Source organism: Danio rerio, chromosome 23 (genome assembly GCF_049306965.1).
Source record: "Danio rerio strain Tuebingen ecotype United States chromosome 23, GRCz12tu, whole genome shotgun sequence".
Classification (NCBI taxonomy): Eukaryota; Metazoa; Chordata; class Actinopteri; order Cypriniformes; family Danionidae; genus Danio; species Danio rerio.
In genome coordinates, this window is record NC_133198.1 from 2,285,303 (window position 1) to 2,302,594 (window position 17,292).

Sequence of the window (17,292 nt, forward strand, 5' to 3'; positions counted from 1 at the left end):
CAGATGTTCTCAGCCATGTTTGTGATTGTTTCCTTGTGTGATCTGTGATTGCTGTGTGAAATATGTGTGTATGGAGAGGAGTGTGTCAGCAGTGGGTGGAGTAACTCTCTCAGTCAGATCTTGCAGAGATGTCGTCATTCAGACATATTCACAAACATGAGGAGAACTGAAGACCAGAGAGAAGAAGAGATGCAAACATTCACCACATTAATGGATGTACAGAAAGGAAGAAAGAAAAGAAGATTTCTGAAGGCCAGAAAATAAGACACGGTTCAAACTAAGAGAAGCACTAAAACAATAAACAAAGACGGCGAAAAAAAACCTGCAACAAAAAACTGGTAAGCTACAAATCTTGTCAAAAAGAAAAGCAAAACGTTTCATCTATTTTAAGTGACTGTGAGATGTGCACTATAAATCCTTTAAAAAATGTATTTTGATTCATATCGATTTGCTTTCTGGTAAGGGCAAACCAAAATGAGTTCATTTGCTCTTGTGTTTTTATGTGTTGATTTCTAAAATAGTTTTCATAATCAACTTCATGTTCTTCCAAACCCTTTTAAGGTCTTTTTTTTTCTCTTTTATTACACAAGATTCAGGTCTGCTGGGAGAATTGCAGACTATTGCTGAATGAAATAAGAGCAACCTTCCTATAAAACCCGCTATAGCAGGACCCCTGTCAACTGTGTAAAAAGTGTTGCATGCAGAAATGTTGCAAACTTTTTATTTGTGTTGAATTTAAACAAACAAATTAAATTTAATAATGTTCAACTTAATTTGTTTGTTTAAATTCAGCTCAAATAAATTGTTTACAACCACTTAACATAAAAAAATTAGTAAATCCAAGGAATCATCTTTGAATATTTTTTTTCCAGTGTAATTGATTTGTTTTTAAACTATATTGTAAGAAATAAACATTCAAAATACAATATTTAGTCTTTTTTATTGCATTTTTTTTCAATTTGTGTCTTTAGATTTAAATTTTAACTTATATCTTTACAGTCTGTTCAGCTTTATTTATATGTGTGTGTCTGTGTGTGTGTGTTTGTGTGTGTGTGTGTGTGTGTAGGTTTTTATGATATGCTCTTACCAAATTAGCCTGATTAATACAACTGAATTTACTGCACAAATAATTGTGAAAACACATGTATTTTCTGGGTGTTGCAGTATTTCCTGAATTCTAAATGTGATGAAAAAAAGTTGACTGTGAATCATAAAAAAATGAACCTGTTGTCATCAAGTGTTCAGATTTGTGTGCCAGATATATATATATATATACATTAGGTCAAAATTTTAATTAAATGTCAAGAAAACATGTTGGAAAACTTTGCAATTCTTAATGTAATCAATTAACTAATGCTGATAACTATTCCTTTTTATTACAGTGTGCTGCCTGTAAGTGTCAATCTGTGATAAAGTGCATAATGGTTTGCCCCAAGCAAGTAAATAATACCAGTGTCCTCTAGGATTAATCACTAGGGCTGTGCGATTAATCGAAATCGCAATTTCAAATGTTGCTAGTTAACTGCGAGAGGCTGTGATATGAAAAATATATGTATTATTTAATTTTCCTAGCCCAGAGCGAATGCGTGACTGCCCTCCATACCTGCCAACACTCCCGTTTTTCCTGGAAGTCTCCCGTATTTCAGACCCCGCTCCCGCCACCCTCCCGTTTTGTTATTTCTCTGGGAAAACTCCTGTAATTTCAGCCACTTTTGACTCTCATGAACAATCAGAAAGCCCTCATGCTGCAACAATTAGGAGGTTTGCTGAAGGTGCAACTGTCGTGCAGTGAGGGGTTTGCATCTTTAATAAGCTACGGCAGTTTGCGTTCACTGAACAGTAAGAATGATTAATGAATCCATATGAAACAGCCCCTTAAAAGTCACGTCTCGCTTTCAGTTTCGGGCTTAGGCATGTTTTGCACTCACACACAAGCGTACCGCGCCAAAGCCCAAGTGAACCGCGCTCTGGCCCACCTCTTCCAACCGTGCCAGGGCCGGCCAAGTGAACCGTGCTTGAGCCCGATTCAGATCATCAACGATCCGGGAGCAGGCCTTGGCACGTTTCAGATAGCATAGTGTGAGTAGGCCCTTAGTTTCTGTCAGCTTTGCAATTAATTATAAAAACGTATGAACTATAACATCCCAGAACAATGCTTTGTGTCTAATTCTTATGTTTTGTGGCTAATTCTTATGTTTTGTGGCTAATTCTTAGCCATGTATTAAGCAGGAGAACACTATTCAGTCTTATACAACAGTGCTCTGTTTAATGTCAGGCTTTATTCTGTGATAACAACCTCCTGTGTGTACATCAACGTATATCACACCTCTCCGCAGCACATATCTTCGCTTGGTCAAAATCTTAAGGGTAGGGCAAATCAACAGAACACCGGCTTTTTCCGAATGAGCTGTTCCCTTAACAGACATCAACTCTTGTGTTCAGTCTGTTGTCACAGTAACAGTGTTTGTCTCTCCAGGGAGGATGTTTGGTACTCTAATTTCACACTTCTGAACATCACAGATGTTGTATTGCATTCTCCAACCTACACCGGATATATGAGCGTGTAAATGTATTTTCTGCAGTCACAGCTGTGCTTGACTCATCAGATATGAGGACCGATTTCTGTAACTCTTTTCAGAACACGGAGAGATGATTTTTACTACTAGAGCCTTCTCTCTGTATCTCCCACATGAGCAATACAGCTCAAGTGTAACCACAACAAGCAACAAGTAACATTTCCCTCAGCAAGGAATCCAGCCTCCATATAAAAGTGCTAAAGATGAGCGAACCATGGATGCAGTCCAACACCACATGTGCTCATTTGCTCTTCTTTGCATTACCAGATGCCTTTTACACATTTCCAAACTTATTTAATGAAATAATTTCCTGATTCACAATAGGCCACCCAAAAATGAAAAGCTTTGCAACTTTACTAAGTGTTATGAGATTCATTGCTAGATAAAATGCTATTTCAAGAGTTCACACGCTGATGATTGGTAATAAGCTAGTTTGGCATGCTGTCCCGGGAGAGAGCCCCAAGCTCATGAGAGCCTCAAGCCCGAGGCTCCCTCCCGTTGCAGGGCGAGAGGGGAGTTTGAGCTCTGGTAGATCTCGAGGAAACTACCCCCCCCCCCCCCTCCTGCTGCGTGAGGGTTGCTAAGGTGATGCGTTGCTGACAGAATTGAATCGAATTTGGTGCTAATTTGGTTTAGTCAATTTACTTAGGTGTCATGTTTTTGGGAGTATGGAGGAAACCGGAGGACCCGGGGAAAACCCACGCAAGCACGGGGAGAACATGAACTCCACACGAAAATGCTGACCGTTTGGGTAGGTGCCCGAACCGGAGGCATTTTGCTGTGAGGCTGCAGTGCTAGCCACTGGGCCGCCGTGCTGCCCTGTAGACAAAAGAGGAGGAGAAGGGGTGGAAGGGGGGATTCTTTAAGACGAAGATGACTAAAGGTAAGGTGTTTGGTTATTTATACTTTGTTAGGAATAGTCTGATTGGTGGTTTGTACATTAGCTTGACTCGGGGCCAGCCGTGTCAATCATAAGCACGTGATCCTCTCGAAATTAGTTTATGAATAAACTTCACTTATTAAATCACTTTTTAAAAGGCCACAAGTCATATAGAGCCTTAAAGGGTGGTGATGGGAAGTTCGGATCATTTTACTGACTCGGATCTTTGAGTCTCGTTCATCGAGATGAACGAATCCTTTTCGAGTGATTTCGTTCATTTGGTTCAATTTGCCAAAATATTATTAAAATGTTACGAATTGCTTCCAAACACATCTACAACAAGCCCAAAAGGTTGATCACACGAGAAATATGTCATAAATACAATACTATAAGGAGGAGAGAATAATAATTCAACGTTTACCTGCTCTTTTGTCAATGATGGTATTGTTGTCTCTCTGCTCAGCTCACCTCTTCATGTCTTCAAATGTCACTGGTTCGTTCACGTTACACTGACAGTCACATTTAATCTTAACCAATGTCACAGTCTGAGTCGATAGGAGCCATGATAATTAGTTCACCTTTTGACTCTTCTGGTTCTTGAATCGTTCATTCATCACGTGACAGAATGACTCAGACACGATAGATGACTCGAGAGATGAACGGATCAATTCTTTTTCCGGCTCTAAATGCATATGGTTGGCTTCTGTCTTTCCGCAATGAACGACTAAGAAGACCTGAAATGAACGATACCACCTTCACAAATGTGCGCACATGCGGATGAACTAATCGCTGAGAGGACTCGTAGTGTTCGAGTCATATTGAAGATCCGTTCAAAATGAATGAATTGTTCAAGAACGACCCATCACTAGTAAAGGGCTACATGTAGAGATTATAAGCCTTGTTGTTAGCGACACTGACAGCTGATAGTCTGAGGACGCGGGTGGTGAGGGAGGTGTCGCGGACATAACTGGGGACGCAGGTGGTAAGGAAGGTATCGCAGACGCCGCCCTCTCTATACTGCCGCCCTAGGCGGCCGCCTAGGTCGCCTCTATGGACGCGCCGGCCCTGCTTACAGTACAAGTAGCTCAATCATGCTCATTCGAAGGCAGGAACTGGCGGACGTTCAACAACTTTAATCATAAGGTAAACACAAAACAAAAGTATCCATATGGAGCTCCTCCATGGGACTCGAAACTTGTAAACACTTGCTCCAAAGGGCATTAACAACATTTAGATGAATATAAATCAGGGGTGGTGACGTGGTAGCGCAGTAGGTAGTGCTGTCGCCTCACAGCAAGAATGTCGCTGGTTTAAGCCTCGGCTGCGTCAGTCGCCGTTTCAGTGTGGAGTTTGCATGTTCTTCCCATGTTTGCGTGGGTTTCCTCCGGGTGCTCCGGTTTCCCCGACAGTCCAAAGACATGCGGTACAGGTGAATTGGGTAGGCTAAATTGTCCGTAGTGTATGAATTTGACTGAGTGTGTATGGATGTTTCCAAGAGATGGGTTGCAGCTGGAAGAGCATCCACTGCGTAAAACATATGCTGGATAAGTTAGCGGTTCATTCAGCTGTGGTGACCCCAGATTAATAAAGGGACTAAGCGAATAATTTGATCCCACAATCAGGATTCAACCTTGTTGTATTCTCATGTTGCTCACTGCCACAGTTCCTGCAGCCCCGTGATGTTGTAGCTCTGGAATGAACTGGACCTTTACCATGTCATCATTCAGAAAGGTCTAACATTACTGCTGCATGCCAGACATCTGAGCTGTTCTATCACAACACAGCCCTGCAAGAGTTTGTGTGTATACATGAACGCATGGTTTGGGTAATCACATGCCTGTGCACATCTGAATCTGTTAGGACAGGATTGTGTGATCTTATTGGAATACTTGGCAGGGATGAATTGAAATGTGTAATGATAACAGATTGTTCATTTTCCCATTGAAAACATGTGCTGGGAGGCTGTGCAGTCTTGTTTCGCATACAGCTTTTCCCTTCTTCCTTTTTAGGCTTCCCTGCTGAAAAATCAATCTTAAACCAGCCTAAGCTGGTTGGCTGACTTTAGCTGGTCGATCAGGCTGGTTTTAGAGGGGTTTTGGCCACTTCCAGGCTGGTTTCCAGCCATTTCCAGCCTGGTCTTAGCTGGTCAGGCTGGTCAATGACCAGCTAAAACCAGCTTAACCAGCCTAGCCAAGCTGGGAGTCCAGCCAAAACCAGCTATATCCAGCTTAAACCAGGCTGGTCAAGCTGGTTTTAGCTGGATTTGGCTGGTCATTGTCCAGCCTGACCAGCTAAGATCAGGCTGGAAATGGCTGGAAACCAGCCTGGAAGTGGCCAAAACCCCTCTAAAACCAGCCTGGTCGACCAGCTAAAACCAGCCAACCAGCCCAGGCTGGTTTAAGCTGGATTTTTCAGCAGGGTTTGTTTAAACATTGCTGTTGATCAGGTCAATCCCTGTATGACTACTTATTTTTGATGCCTACCTTTAACAAAATTTGACCCCTCATCACAAAGCTCAATCATCTGCAGCTGTTTTTGGCCATGGCAGTGAGTTCACTAACTCAAATATCCTTCAGTCATCAGAACTCAATCTAGTAGAGCAGCTTTAGGGGTCATTCACACAGAACATGTTTTTTTTTCCTGTCCAATGTGCTGTTATCTACTTTCTCTGCTTAGGTCTGACAATGTGGACAGTTGTGGGTGTGATCTGTCTCTCTCAGTGCATTATGGGTCAGGTGCTGGAGATCAGGTCCAAAGGAGCCCATCCTCAGTTGATCTGCAGCATCCCAGGTTTGCCAGGGGCACCAGGAAAGCCCGGCCCCCCTGGAGCTTGCGGGGAGGATGGCCATATCGGAATCCCGGGAAGAGATGGAAGGGATGGACGGAAAGGGGAAAAGGGAGTGAAAGGAGATCCAGGTAGAGGAGCTATTCAGTATAATGTTTTTTCCCTGCATCTTTGTGCAGACTTTAGCTTTAAAGTACACATGAAGTCAAAACTAACCATGATTTTGTTAGCTCACATTGCTAGTTCTGTGGTAAACAATGTCACTAAGGGTGCTTTCACATCTGTAGTTCGCTTCATTTGGTTCGGACCAAGGGTAATAAATGATACATTGTTGCATCTTCTGCCGTCTTTGGTTGTTTTCACTCCACACTGCTGGCTTTGGTCCGAACCAGTTGAAACGAACTAAAATGCAGTCATCTGACAAAATCCTCATCTCTCATTGGCCAGATGTTGTTGAACATATTTCCTAAACTGCTTATTGATTGGTCAGAATTCACGTGCGGGAAAATGCCAGTGAACTCCCGCAGGTAAACAAAACCTTTTACTCTGGAGGGACGACTGCGCTGGCTGATTGTATCCCTGCCTTAGACAAACTATACATTACGAAAATGAAGCGCGGCCGCGGCTGGAAAACAGTGTTTAATGCATCGCTCGTCACTTCAGGAGGAGACGTGAATTAATTTAGCTAAACTGCGACATGCTCATCTTGCGGAAATATTACCAACGATCCATCAGGTAATGTTTTCCCCTCTCTCTCTCTCTCTCTCTCTCTCTGTTGGTAAAGCGCTGTCAACAAATATTTTTCCTCCATATCCCATAATGCACAGGGCATCGGCCTACGGCAGCTGAATTAGTCCAAAACGCGCAGTACTTTTTGCGGTTGGACCTGTTTTAATACGGATCATATTCTCACCACAAACGAACCGCTCCAGGGTTCGTTTGAAAGCGTACCGAGACCACCTCTTCAAGCAGGTCTCGGTACGCTTATTTGGTCCGCTTTTGGTGCGCACTCGAGTACGATTGCTGCATTCACACCTGCCCAAACGAACCATAGCAAAAGGGGAAACGAACTCTAGTGCGACTCAATCGAACTAAATAAGGCAGGTGTGAAAACACCCTAAGAAAAAAATATTTGCCCTTGTAAATCTTCAAGTGAAATCTGAACAATTTCTGTTTGTTTTCAGTTAAATTCTCAGATTACAGCACAATAGCCTAGTGGTTAGCGCGCGTCAACATATGCAGGAGCACGTCAGGGTGTCATGAGTTCAAATCCTGGCTCGAGGACATTTCCCTACCCCCTCTCTCTCTCCCACTTTGCTTCCTGTCTCAATACTGTCCTATCTAATAAAGGCCAAAAATAATTCTTTGAAAAAAAAATTCTCAGATTAGGTCTGTCTGAGGTATTGGCCTGGGGTAAAATACTTAATCACGCCCCATCCAGCTGTCAGTTTTGACAATAGAATAGTGAGGTGGAGGAGTCTGTTAGGTTGTAATAACTCTCCCCAAACCATTTTCCCCATCTTTCTGAATAAAATGCCAACTTTTTTCTACATCCAATCAGCTCACAGTAGGAAAACAAACCACACCCACTGCTTTCTCATTTAATATTCCATTTCTCTAGGAACTGCGTTACAATAACGGTCACGGCTTCTGGTTCATGCGGACTTTAAGGCTCACACTATGCTGTATGCAGCTAGGGCTCCAGTAACATGGTTGAGAACCACTGTTTAGATCAGGGGTGTCAAACTCATTTTAGCTCAGGGGCCACATGGAGTAAAATCTATTCTCAAGTGGGCCGGACTGGTGCGGTATGACAGGGTATATGAGGTCTTTCTCTCCGAGATGGCTGTCAAACTGACGCTGATTCAGGCTTGTGGATTGGATGTAATGTGATGCGTATTCATATAGCATATTTATTGTGTCTGGCCATACAACCAAAGCACTTCACAATCATGAGGGGGGTCTCTCCACACCACCACCAGTGTGCAGCATCCACTTGGATGATGTGATGGCAGCCACAGGACAACGGCGCCAGTGCGCTCACCTCACACTAGCTATTGGGGGAATGGAGAGACAGTGATAGAGCCAATTCTGTGGATGGGGATGATTGGGAGGCCATGATCATAAGGGCTGATTAAGGGACTTTGGCCAGGAAACCGGGGTTACACCCTTACTCTTTACCAGAAGTGCCATGGGATTTTTGATGACCACAGAGAGTCATGACCTCGGTTTAACGTCTCATCCGAAAGACGGCGCCCACTGACATAGTGTCCACTTCACTTAAACTGGGGCATTAGGTCTCACACTGACCACAGGTTGAGCGCCCCCTGCTGGCCTCACTAACACCACTTCCAACAGCAACCTAGTTTTCCCATGTGGTCTCCCATCCTGGCTACTGACCAGGCTCAGCCCTGCCTAGCTTTAGTAAGTGACTGGTCTTGGGCTGCAAGGTGATATGGCTGTGGCGGATGACAGTTTGCTATTGCGCCATCCAGTGGACACAATTGGAACAGCAGTATATTTTTATTGAAAAATTGCAGCTCACAGAATCATCTCGCGGGCCATGGGGCGTACGTTTGACACCCCTCATTAATTGGATATTTGCTTTGGTAATTCTCAGATACATAATGACAGGTAATCACAGTGTGATGAATCACACATGGGTGAAAAACTTGTTGAAAATGAACTGATAGAATTTGTTTATGATGTTGAAGACATGCAAAGATCGCTGCATTGTAACATTCCTGACCCCAAATATTGTGACATATTGAGCATTATTTGTATTACTAATGGCAGGAGTTTCAGCCTAGGCCAGTGCAAGAATTATGCTGTTTGAAAACATTTAGGCTCAAAGTCAACATCTTCAAGAGAGCTGCTTATATGTTGCAGGGATCAGAGGAAGAGTTGGCCCGACGGGAAGAATCGGAGAGCGTGGAGAGCGTGGTTTCATTGGAAAGCGAGGGCCTGAGGGTGATCCAGGAGATTTAGGGCCTCCTGGTCCTTTAGGGCATCTCGGACACAAGGGGGACAAAGGCCAACGTGGCCCTCCAGGAGAACCCGGCATCTGCAAATGTGGAAGTTTGGTCCCCAAATCCGCTTTCTCAGTAGGGATCACTAGCAGCTACCCCACTGAGAAAGCACCTATAAAGTTCAACAAAATCCTCTTTAATGAGGGTGGCCATTACAACCCTGAGACAGGGAAATTCATCTGTGCCTATCCAGGAATATACTACTTTTCTTATGACATCACTCTGGCTGACAAGCACCTGGCCATTGGGCTGGTCCAGAACGGAGAGTACCGGATAAAGACGTTTGATGCCAACACCGGGAACCATGACGTGGCGTCTGGCTCAACAGTGATGTTTCTAAACCCGGAGGACGAGGTGTGGCTGGAGATCTTCTACAAGGACCAGAATGGCTTGTTTGCTGATCCCGGTTGGGCTGACAGTCTCTTCTCTGGATTTTTAATTTATGCAGATACAAACTATATGGATACATTGGCAGAAGACTACAGATAGCGGATACACTAATATCAGTAAATGGTGCCACCTGTGACCAGTCCATGCCTGACCATGGATTAGGATGTTTTATACATCACCAACAAAACATAAGACATTATTTACAAGCAGCGGCATTGTAACTTGTAAAACAACTGTAGATGTCTCAAGAACCTTGCATTCTCTATTGACCAATTTCACACGGCCGCCATTATCAAAAGCGAAATCGAGGCTGCGGTGGGAAGAAACCTGGAAGAATCGTTGGGAGTTACTTAGAAACGTTGTTTTCCTGGCTGTATATCTTATCAGCAAAGAGAAAGTGACACAAATTGATCATTTCACCACTGTTTGATTGACCCGAAGGTCCGTTCTGAATGAATGGTGAAAATAAAAAGGGATTTCAGAGCTCATTTTCAGCTAAATTAAGGGTAATGGCACTAGTTAGCTAATGTTTTCTTTCCCAAACACACGTTTTAGATGCCATCCCTGCTGAAAAATCCAGCTTAAAACAGCCTAGGCTGGTTGGCTGGTTTTAGCTGGTCGGCCAGGCTGGTTTTAGAGGGGTTTTGGCTACTTTCAGGCTGGTTTCCAGCCATTTCCAGCCCGGTCTTAGCTGGTCAGGCTGGAAATTGACCAGCTAAAACCATCTAAAACCAGCTTGACCATCCTGTTTTAGGTTTGGACATAGCTGGTTTTGGCTGGGCTCCCAGCCTAGCTAGGCTGGTCAAGGTGGTTTTAGCTGGTCATCTCCCAACCTGACCAGCTAAAACCAGGCTGGAAATGGCTGGAAACCAGCCTGGAAGTGGCCAAAACCCCTCTAAACCCATCCTGGCTGACTAGCTAAAACCTAGGCTAGTTTAAGCTGGATTTTTCAGCAGGGATTTATCAAACTGGAGGTAATGAACTGAATCTTTCACTAAATTAAAAGAAAAACCGTCACTTTCCCGCTAACATTTAAGGCACTGTTGATGGCTTTCTTAAAACAGCGCTGATTTGCCATTGTGTTCACGTGCTCAACAGAAATGATTGTGATTGGCCGAGAAGGTCATCAGTTTTTCCTCCACTGTTTACCGAGCACAGATGAGCCAAGCGATCTGCTTGATGACTCGACATCTTCACGCCTGCTTCGTGCTCCAGTCTCCCTCTATCTGTGTTTGCACCGGGTGAAGAGCGGTAAACTGAGTGCCAACACAGAGACACGGAACGCAAAGCAGCCGTGAAGATCAGTCGAGTCATCCGCGCTCAACGGTCCTTCAATGTTAGCGGAAATGGACGGATTTAAAACTTCAGTACCGGGACAACACTATTACAGACAACACGAGAGTGTGCTGCAGAGGACTGCGGTGTTTAATCACTCACCTGGTTACATAGACTAAAGCAGGAAAGTGTCCCCACGGTGTTTACATGAGCTGAAGTCAAGGAGGACACTTGAGCATATTACTCTTAAAGAGATTGTCATGTTGTTTTATGCCTAATATGCTTTTAATTGTTTAAATTAAACTTACTAAATAATATTTAAGTGGTTTACAACATTTCTGAAATCTTTTGAACAGCCGGAGGTTTGTAGTACACGGCATGTTACTGCAATGTTTACAGTGCTCGTCCTATACTTTCGGGTTTCTTCCCACCGCAGCCTCGCTTTGGTTCTTTAAAATGGCGGCCGCGTAAAAATAAGCGTATAGAACTGCACAGTGTATTGCAAGATTGTTGTTATCACGATAAAAGTATATGCAATATATATATATCGCAGAGGTGTATGACAAATTACATTAAGCTACACATAAATTACAAACACTAATGGCTGGAGTCAATGAAAAAGACAACAGCCAATCAGAGTCAGAATATCTGCAGTTGTTTTTTGCTCATTCAGTCATTCATTTTCCATCAGCTTAGTCCCTGATTTATCAGGGGTCACCACAGCGGAATGAACCACCAACTACTCTAATGCAGTGGATGCCCTTACAGCTGCAAACCAGTACTGGGAAATGGTTTTCACTCATTCATAGTGATTTAAAGACTATGTTTGCACCTTGATGCAGTTTTTTAGTCTGAATAGAATAAAAATACTACAAAATAATGTAAATATACTGTAAATACAACAGTTTTTTTAATCATATAGTTATATATAATTCTTATAAAATCTTATATAATGAGATTTGAACAGAGACTCTATTGGTTTTATTGTGTCGATGAGTCACTTCTTGTATTGTGAACTCAGTTTGTCATGGGAGAGTTGTTCTGTGGTCAGAGAAAAGCCATCTGGACTGTTCTGAGACCCGAAGCGGAACAAAAGATTTGTCAAAAAGTGCTCGTAAAAGATTATTATGAAGAAAAATCTGACATGTGTTGCATGGTTGATTTGAAAGCTCTTTTCCCTATCTTTATGGAAAGATGATTTTGTCAAGAAATATTTAAATACCTTAATGTACAGTTTTTACTGTATTTTACAGCACATCAATGTAGTGTTTTTCTGCGTTTTCTTCACATGAATAAGAGTATAATGGAGTGTTTTTGGAGTTGAGAAAAAATACATGAAAGCCAAAGCTCAGAAGGCAGAAAACACCCTTTTCTGAATTATGATTAAAACCATCTGAAGAGGATCAAATAACACACATCACAGAACATGGAAATATATACTCACCACATCAGGTCATTTTGCAATCTTTAGAAAAAAATAAAAATAAGATAAATAAATAAAAACTCAACAGCTTTACTGCAGATCTCCGTTGTTTTTCTGCTCAGTGTTTCTAAAAATACAGCAAATGTTTTTTTGTCCAATTTGTTTGTAACAACCAATGACTTCATGTTTTATAGTTCTTATGAGGGTTTTAGTAGGCTATGTGAGTAAAAGAGTATGACACAGTATTTTAAGTATATTCTATCTTTGTAATTTTTTATGGATAAAAAAAGATGCAAAATTGTTTCTTTTTCTTGAACACAAAATGCACACATATATGAAAGATTAAGCTTCATTCTTTCCAAAACATGTTTAGCAGGATAAATTCTATGGAGAATTTGCCCGCGTCTCATGCTTTTTTTTTTTTTTTTTTTTTTTTTTTAATATACGAAAATGAGAATATACAATCACAGGATGTTAACAAGAAATTGAAGAGACAAAAAGAACAACATTTTTGGAAAAAGAAATAACTACAGATAACAAAAAAATAAACAAACAAACAAAAAAAAAAAAACAGGAGGGGTAAATACATTACACGTTAAAGAAAAATATTATATAATTTACAAATTTCAGTTATTTTTAAAGCCTTTTTTGAGAAAGAGTTAGACACTGTTTCAAAGTAATACTGCATTTCAGTAAGCAAAATATTAAAAAAAGGTTTTTGGTTTGAAAATTTACATTTATGGATATAAAATTTTGTTAACAAGACAAGAAGATTAAGAAAATATGTTTTCTTTTTATGTAAAGCCCCCGTTCCATAATCAACAAAACCAAACAAAACATTCTCCCACAGCAAGGAAAATTCCTCATCAACATTCTCAATTATAAAAAGTAAGAAGTCTTTCCAAAGCAACCTAGAGTAATTGCATTGCCAAAATAAGTGAACCAGGGACTCAGGGTGCTGCCCACAAAATGAACAATTAATATTAATATTTTTTTATATTCATGCAGGATTGAGCTCGAGCTGCCGCGTGACGTATCCAGATTTGGGTGATTGACGGGCCTGTGGGCCAATGAGAACAAACGCTGACGTGAAAGGGATGATCCGGACGCAAACCGTATGTTCGGTTGTAGATTATTTACACCCGTTACCAGGCAGCGAGACGGCGCACGACGGTAAAGCTAAATACAGATTTATTACATTTACTAACTATTTCAGTGGAATAATTCTATAATCTGGAAAGTTTCTCTTTTGTCTTTTGAGCAGAATAATGTTTATTTCCTGCCTCGAGCGACTACAGTCTGCTGTTAATAAGAGATTTCGGCTAACGTTACTTTATAAAAGGCTGTTGCTAACTTTAACTTTACTCAACTAATGCTATGCAGTTTATCCCTCCATTATGAATGTTTTATTAACGAACCGTGTCATCCAGGAGCTGCTGTGAGGTCCACACTGAAGATCTGAGATGTATTGGGAAGATTTCTGACGTCAGTAACGTTTAATGCATAACGTTAGAGCACAATGTCATCGCCAGGGTAACTGTTAACATTAATCTGTTTTTATTTTTTACTATACGTTAACTTGAGTATAAGCTTAGAGCAATTCTGTTTTACGGCTGTTTCTAAGTTTAAGTTGTCCTGTTGTCCTCAGTGATGTACGAGAGAAAATAAAGAAGAAGAGGAGAGAACTGCAGGAGTCTTTAGGAAAAGTCAGGGATGATAAACAGGTAACAACAGAGTGCGGTATTTCTATGTTAAATATACTTACACTCACCGGCCACTTCATTAGGTACACCTTACTAGTATCGGGTTGGACCCCTGTTGCCTTCAGAACTGCTTTAATCCTTCGTGGCAGAGATTCAACAAATATTCGTGGCACTGCAAATATTCCTCAGAGATTTTGCTCCATGTTGACATGATAGCATCACGCAGTTGCTGCAGATTTGTCGGCTGCACATCCATGATGCCAATCTGCCGTTCCACCACATCCCAAAGGTGCTCTATTGGATTGAGTTCTGGTGACTGTGGAGGCCATTTGAGTAAAGTGAACTCATTGTCATGTTCAAGACACCAGTCTGAGATGATTCACGCTTTATGACATGGTGTGTTATCCAGAAGATGGAGACACTGTGCTCATAAAGGGATGGACATGTTCAGCAACTATACTCAGGTCGGCTGTGGCGTTGACATGATGCTCAATTGGTACTAATGGGCCCAAAGTGTGCCAAGAAAATCTCCTCCACACCATTACACCACCACTACCAGCCTGAACTGTTGATACAAGGCAGGATGGATCCATGCTTTCATGTTGTTGATGCCAAATTCTGACCGGACCATCCAAAATAGAGGTAAAGATGGTTTTATATTCAGACATTCTCCTTAATAATATAATTTCAAAAAAGTATTCTTTGCAAATTCTGAATAGGGAAATCATATTGGCAGCCAATGACTTTCAAAGTACAACATTGTTCACAGTGAATTAGATAGTGTTAATGTTGTTTAGAAGTATACTTGCATGCTACTTCCGATTGAATATTCAAAGAAACATGGTAAACAATATAGAGACTGTTTAATTAATGAATGTGAGAATATAAAACCAACTTTATCTCTATGCATCCAAATGTGTCAGCAGAAATGGAGACTCATCAGAGCAGGCAACGTTTCTCCAATCTTCTATTGTCCAGTTTGGTGAGTCTGTGTGAATTGTAGCCTCAGTTTCCTGTTCTTAGCTGACAGGAGCGGCACCCGGTGTGGTCTTCTGCTGCTGTAGCCCATCCGCCTCAAGGTTGGACATTTTGTGTGTTCAGAGATGCTCTTCTGCAGAGCTCGGTTGTAATGAGTGCTTATTTGAGTTACTGCTGCCTTTCTATCAGCTGGAACCAGTCTGGCCATTCTCCTCTGACCTCTGGCATCAACAAGGCATTTGCGCCCACAGAACTGCCGCTCACTGGATATTTCCTCTTTGTCGGACCGTTTTCTGTAAACCCTAGAGATGGTTGTGCGTGAAAATCCCAGTATATGAGCAGTTTCTGAAATACTCAGATCAGACCATCTGGCACCAAAACCATGCCTCGTTCAGTCACTTTAATCCCCTTTCTTCCTCATTCTGATGCTCACTTTGAACTGCAGCAGATCGTCTTGACCATGTCTACGTGCCTAAATGCATTGAGTTGCTGCCTTGTGATTGGCTAATTAGAAATTTGCATTAACGAGCAGTTGGACAGGTGTACCTAATAAAGTGTCCGGTGAGTCTATAATGCACAGTTATTGACAATAACGTTTAGGTGTCAAGTTGTAAAGTTGAAGTAAACACTTTTAAACTATAATAAACCAGACAAATGGGTTGAACCTAACTTAGTGGTTCTAAAGGATAGTGGCAAAGTATAGTTAAAGGTTTAAGTTTGGGGTCGAACTGTATTCTTATATAGTTATTTAATATGCCATAAAGTGAGTCATTTTCTGAACATGCCTGACAAGATTTCATGCAGTGTAAATTGTTGTTACTCTCAATGACTAGTGCTGTCTTCTGTATGTCATAGTTAAAATGTACTAATGTCATTGTTTCAGTAGAAAAAGTAAATAAAAAAAACTATTTTGAAGGTACAGTTAACACAAAAAAATGACATTTTCTCTTCCTTTACTTGTTTGAAACCTGTATAAGTTTCTTCTGTTGATATACTGAAGAATCAACAGCCATTAACCTCTATTGTATATGTTTTATTTCTACTATGGATGTCATTGGCTGCTATTCCCCCATCATTCTTTTGAATATCTTCTTTTGTGTACAACAGAAGAAAGAAACTCATAAAAGTTTGTAATGTCTTGACTGTGTGTAAAGGAAGAGGAAATGTTCATTTTCGGGTGAACTGTTCCTTTAAATGGACATAGTGTAATCTTTAAAACGTGCATTTCCCCTCTTGTAAAGGTCCCATGAAGTGCTTTAATAATTGTATTTGATTTTTGACGTAATCTCAACTTAAACATGAAAATAGAACGGGACATAGAGTAGCTCCTCCCCTTTAAAAAACAGCCAATAGCGTTTTCTTTTTGTCACAGCTCTGCTAGTGTGAGTGGTTGAGCTCAAGCGCATTAAACGAACACAAAATGAGAAGCGTCTTGAAGGGGGCGGGGCATGTCAGATACTAGAGAGCATTTGATTGGTCAGAAGATTTAATGAATAACTGAAGTTTGAGTTAACATACAAAAACATAGTTGATCTATATGGGCAAAAGTGACTGCAAGCTTGGGATGTTTATATCAGTGTTATATTTAAATGCAAATTTTATCATCGTTTTGGAGCACACTATCTAATAAACATTCTTAAAAAAAAAAAGGCTGAAACTAACATCTAAAAATGTTATTTTAATTTCATGGGGCCTTTAACTTTGATCCATGTGTGTATTTCAAAGCTGCTCAACATGTTTGTTGTATTAGCCGTTAGCTTTACACGAGTGCTTGGGTTAAAGCACTGAGCACCTGCATGAACTGCTGTATGTACGTCTGCTGATCTGCTGTAGGCTTTGGTTCCGTCAGACTGGGACGTGTCTAAGGAGAATGAACACACTGCGGTGGAGGTTGGTTCTCTGCTCACCCTTTCTACTTCCTGCAGTGCACTAACACATTCATGCTAGCCTTTGCTTTGGTGTGGATTCTGTCCTGATTTTCAGCGAATGAGCCTTTCATGTAGCTAGTAGCCTTAGTGGCTGCGTCCAAAATACCCTATTACTCGAGTAGGTACTACATTTAAATTTGAATTCACGTAACAACCACTAGAATAGTATGAACTATGTAGTATGAATGTAATTTGAATGTACTGCATCTCGGCTGGCGTCATGGGACAGCGTAGTATCCTTTGCATGTGCACTACAGAGGCTGCATCAGAAATTGCATACCTCCCTAGTACTATATTGTATGTAAAAGTGTACATGAGCCAAGTA

At 41.3% G+C, this 17,292-nt stretch overlaps 2 protein-coding genes across 22 annotated transcripts in view; both read left to right on the forward strand.

The window, feature by feature from the left end:
- Window positions 1–12,406, forward strand: c1qtnf7 (C1q and TNF related 7). Of its 2 annotated transcripts, XR_012398925.1 has the most exons (4): window positions 116–338; window positions 6,133–6,372; window positions 9,131–9,942; window positions 11,372–12,406. XR_012398925.1 is itself a non-coding variant. In XM_687939.8 (3 exons), the coding sequence occupies exons 2-3, from the start codon at window positions 6,141–6,143 to the stop codon at window positions 9,757–9,759; spliced, it is 861 nt and encodes a 286-aa protein (XP_693031.3). In that variant the 5' UTR covers window positions 1–338; window positions 6,133–6,140; the 3' UTR covers window positions 9,760–11,250. The 2 variants fall into 2 exon arrangements, 1 of the variants encoding a protein (XP_693031.3); XM_687939.8 differs by lacking the exon at window positions 11,372–12,406 and having other exon boundaries at window positions 1–338; window positions 9,131–11,250.
- Window positions 12,407–13,475: 1,069 nt separating this feature from the next.
- cc2d2a (coiled-coil and C2 domain containing 2A) overlaps window positions 13,476–17,292 on the forward strand; it is a 62,735-nt gene continuing 58,918 nt past the window's right edge. For 9 of the 20 annotated variants that reach the window (XR_012398920.1, XM_073939658.1, XM_073939659.1 and 6 more), the window contains exons 1-4: window positions 13,476–13,531; window positions 13,789–13,891; window positions 14,007–14,082; window positions 16,873–16,929. Coding sequence is in view for 13 of the 20 variants with exons in the window: in XM_073939658.1 (XP_073795759.1) it covers window positions 13,878–13,891; window positions 14,007–14,082; window positions 16,873–16,929 (147 nt within the window). In the remaining 7 variants the exon portion in view is untranslated. Of the gene's footprint in view, window positions 13,892–14,006; window positions 14,083–16,789; window positions 16,930–17,292 lie in introns of all 20 variants that reach the window. The other 11 variants (XR_012398921.1, XM_073939662.1, XM_073939663.1 and 8 more) reach the window with 3 other exon arrangements.

Bases quoted from the DNA above. Each gene is read 5' to 3' on its own strand.
- c1qtnf7 (XM_687939.8), top strand. From the start codon at position 6,141: ATGTGGACAGTTGTGGGTGTGATCTGTCTCTCTCAGTGCATTATGGGT. The intron at 6,373-9,130 runs GTAGAGGAGCTA...TATATGTTGCAG, and splicing joins GGGAGTGAAAGGAGATCCAG to GGATCAGAGGAAGAGTTGGC.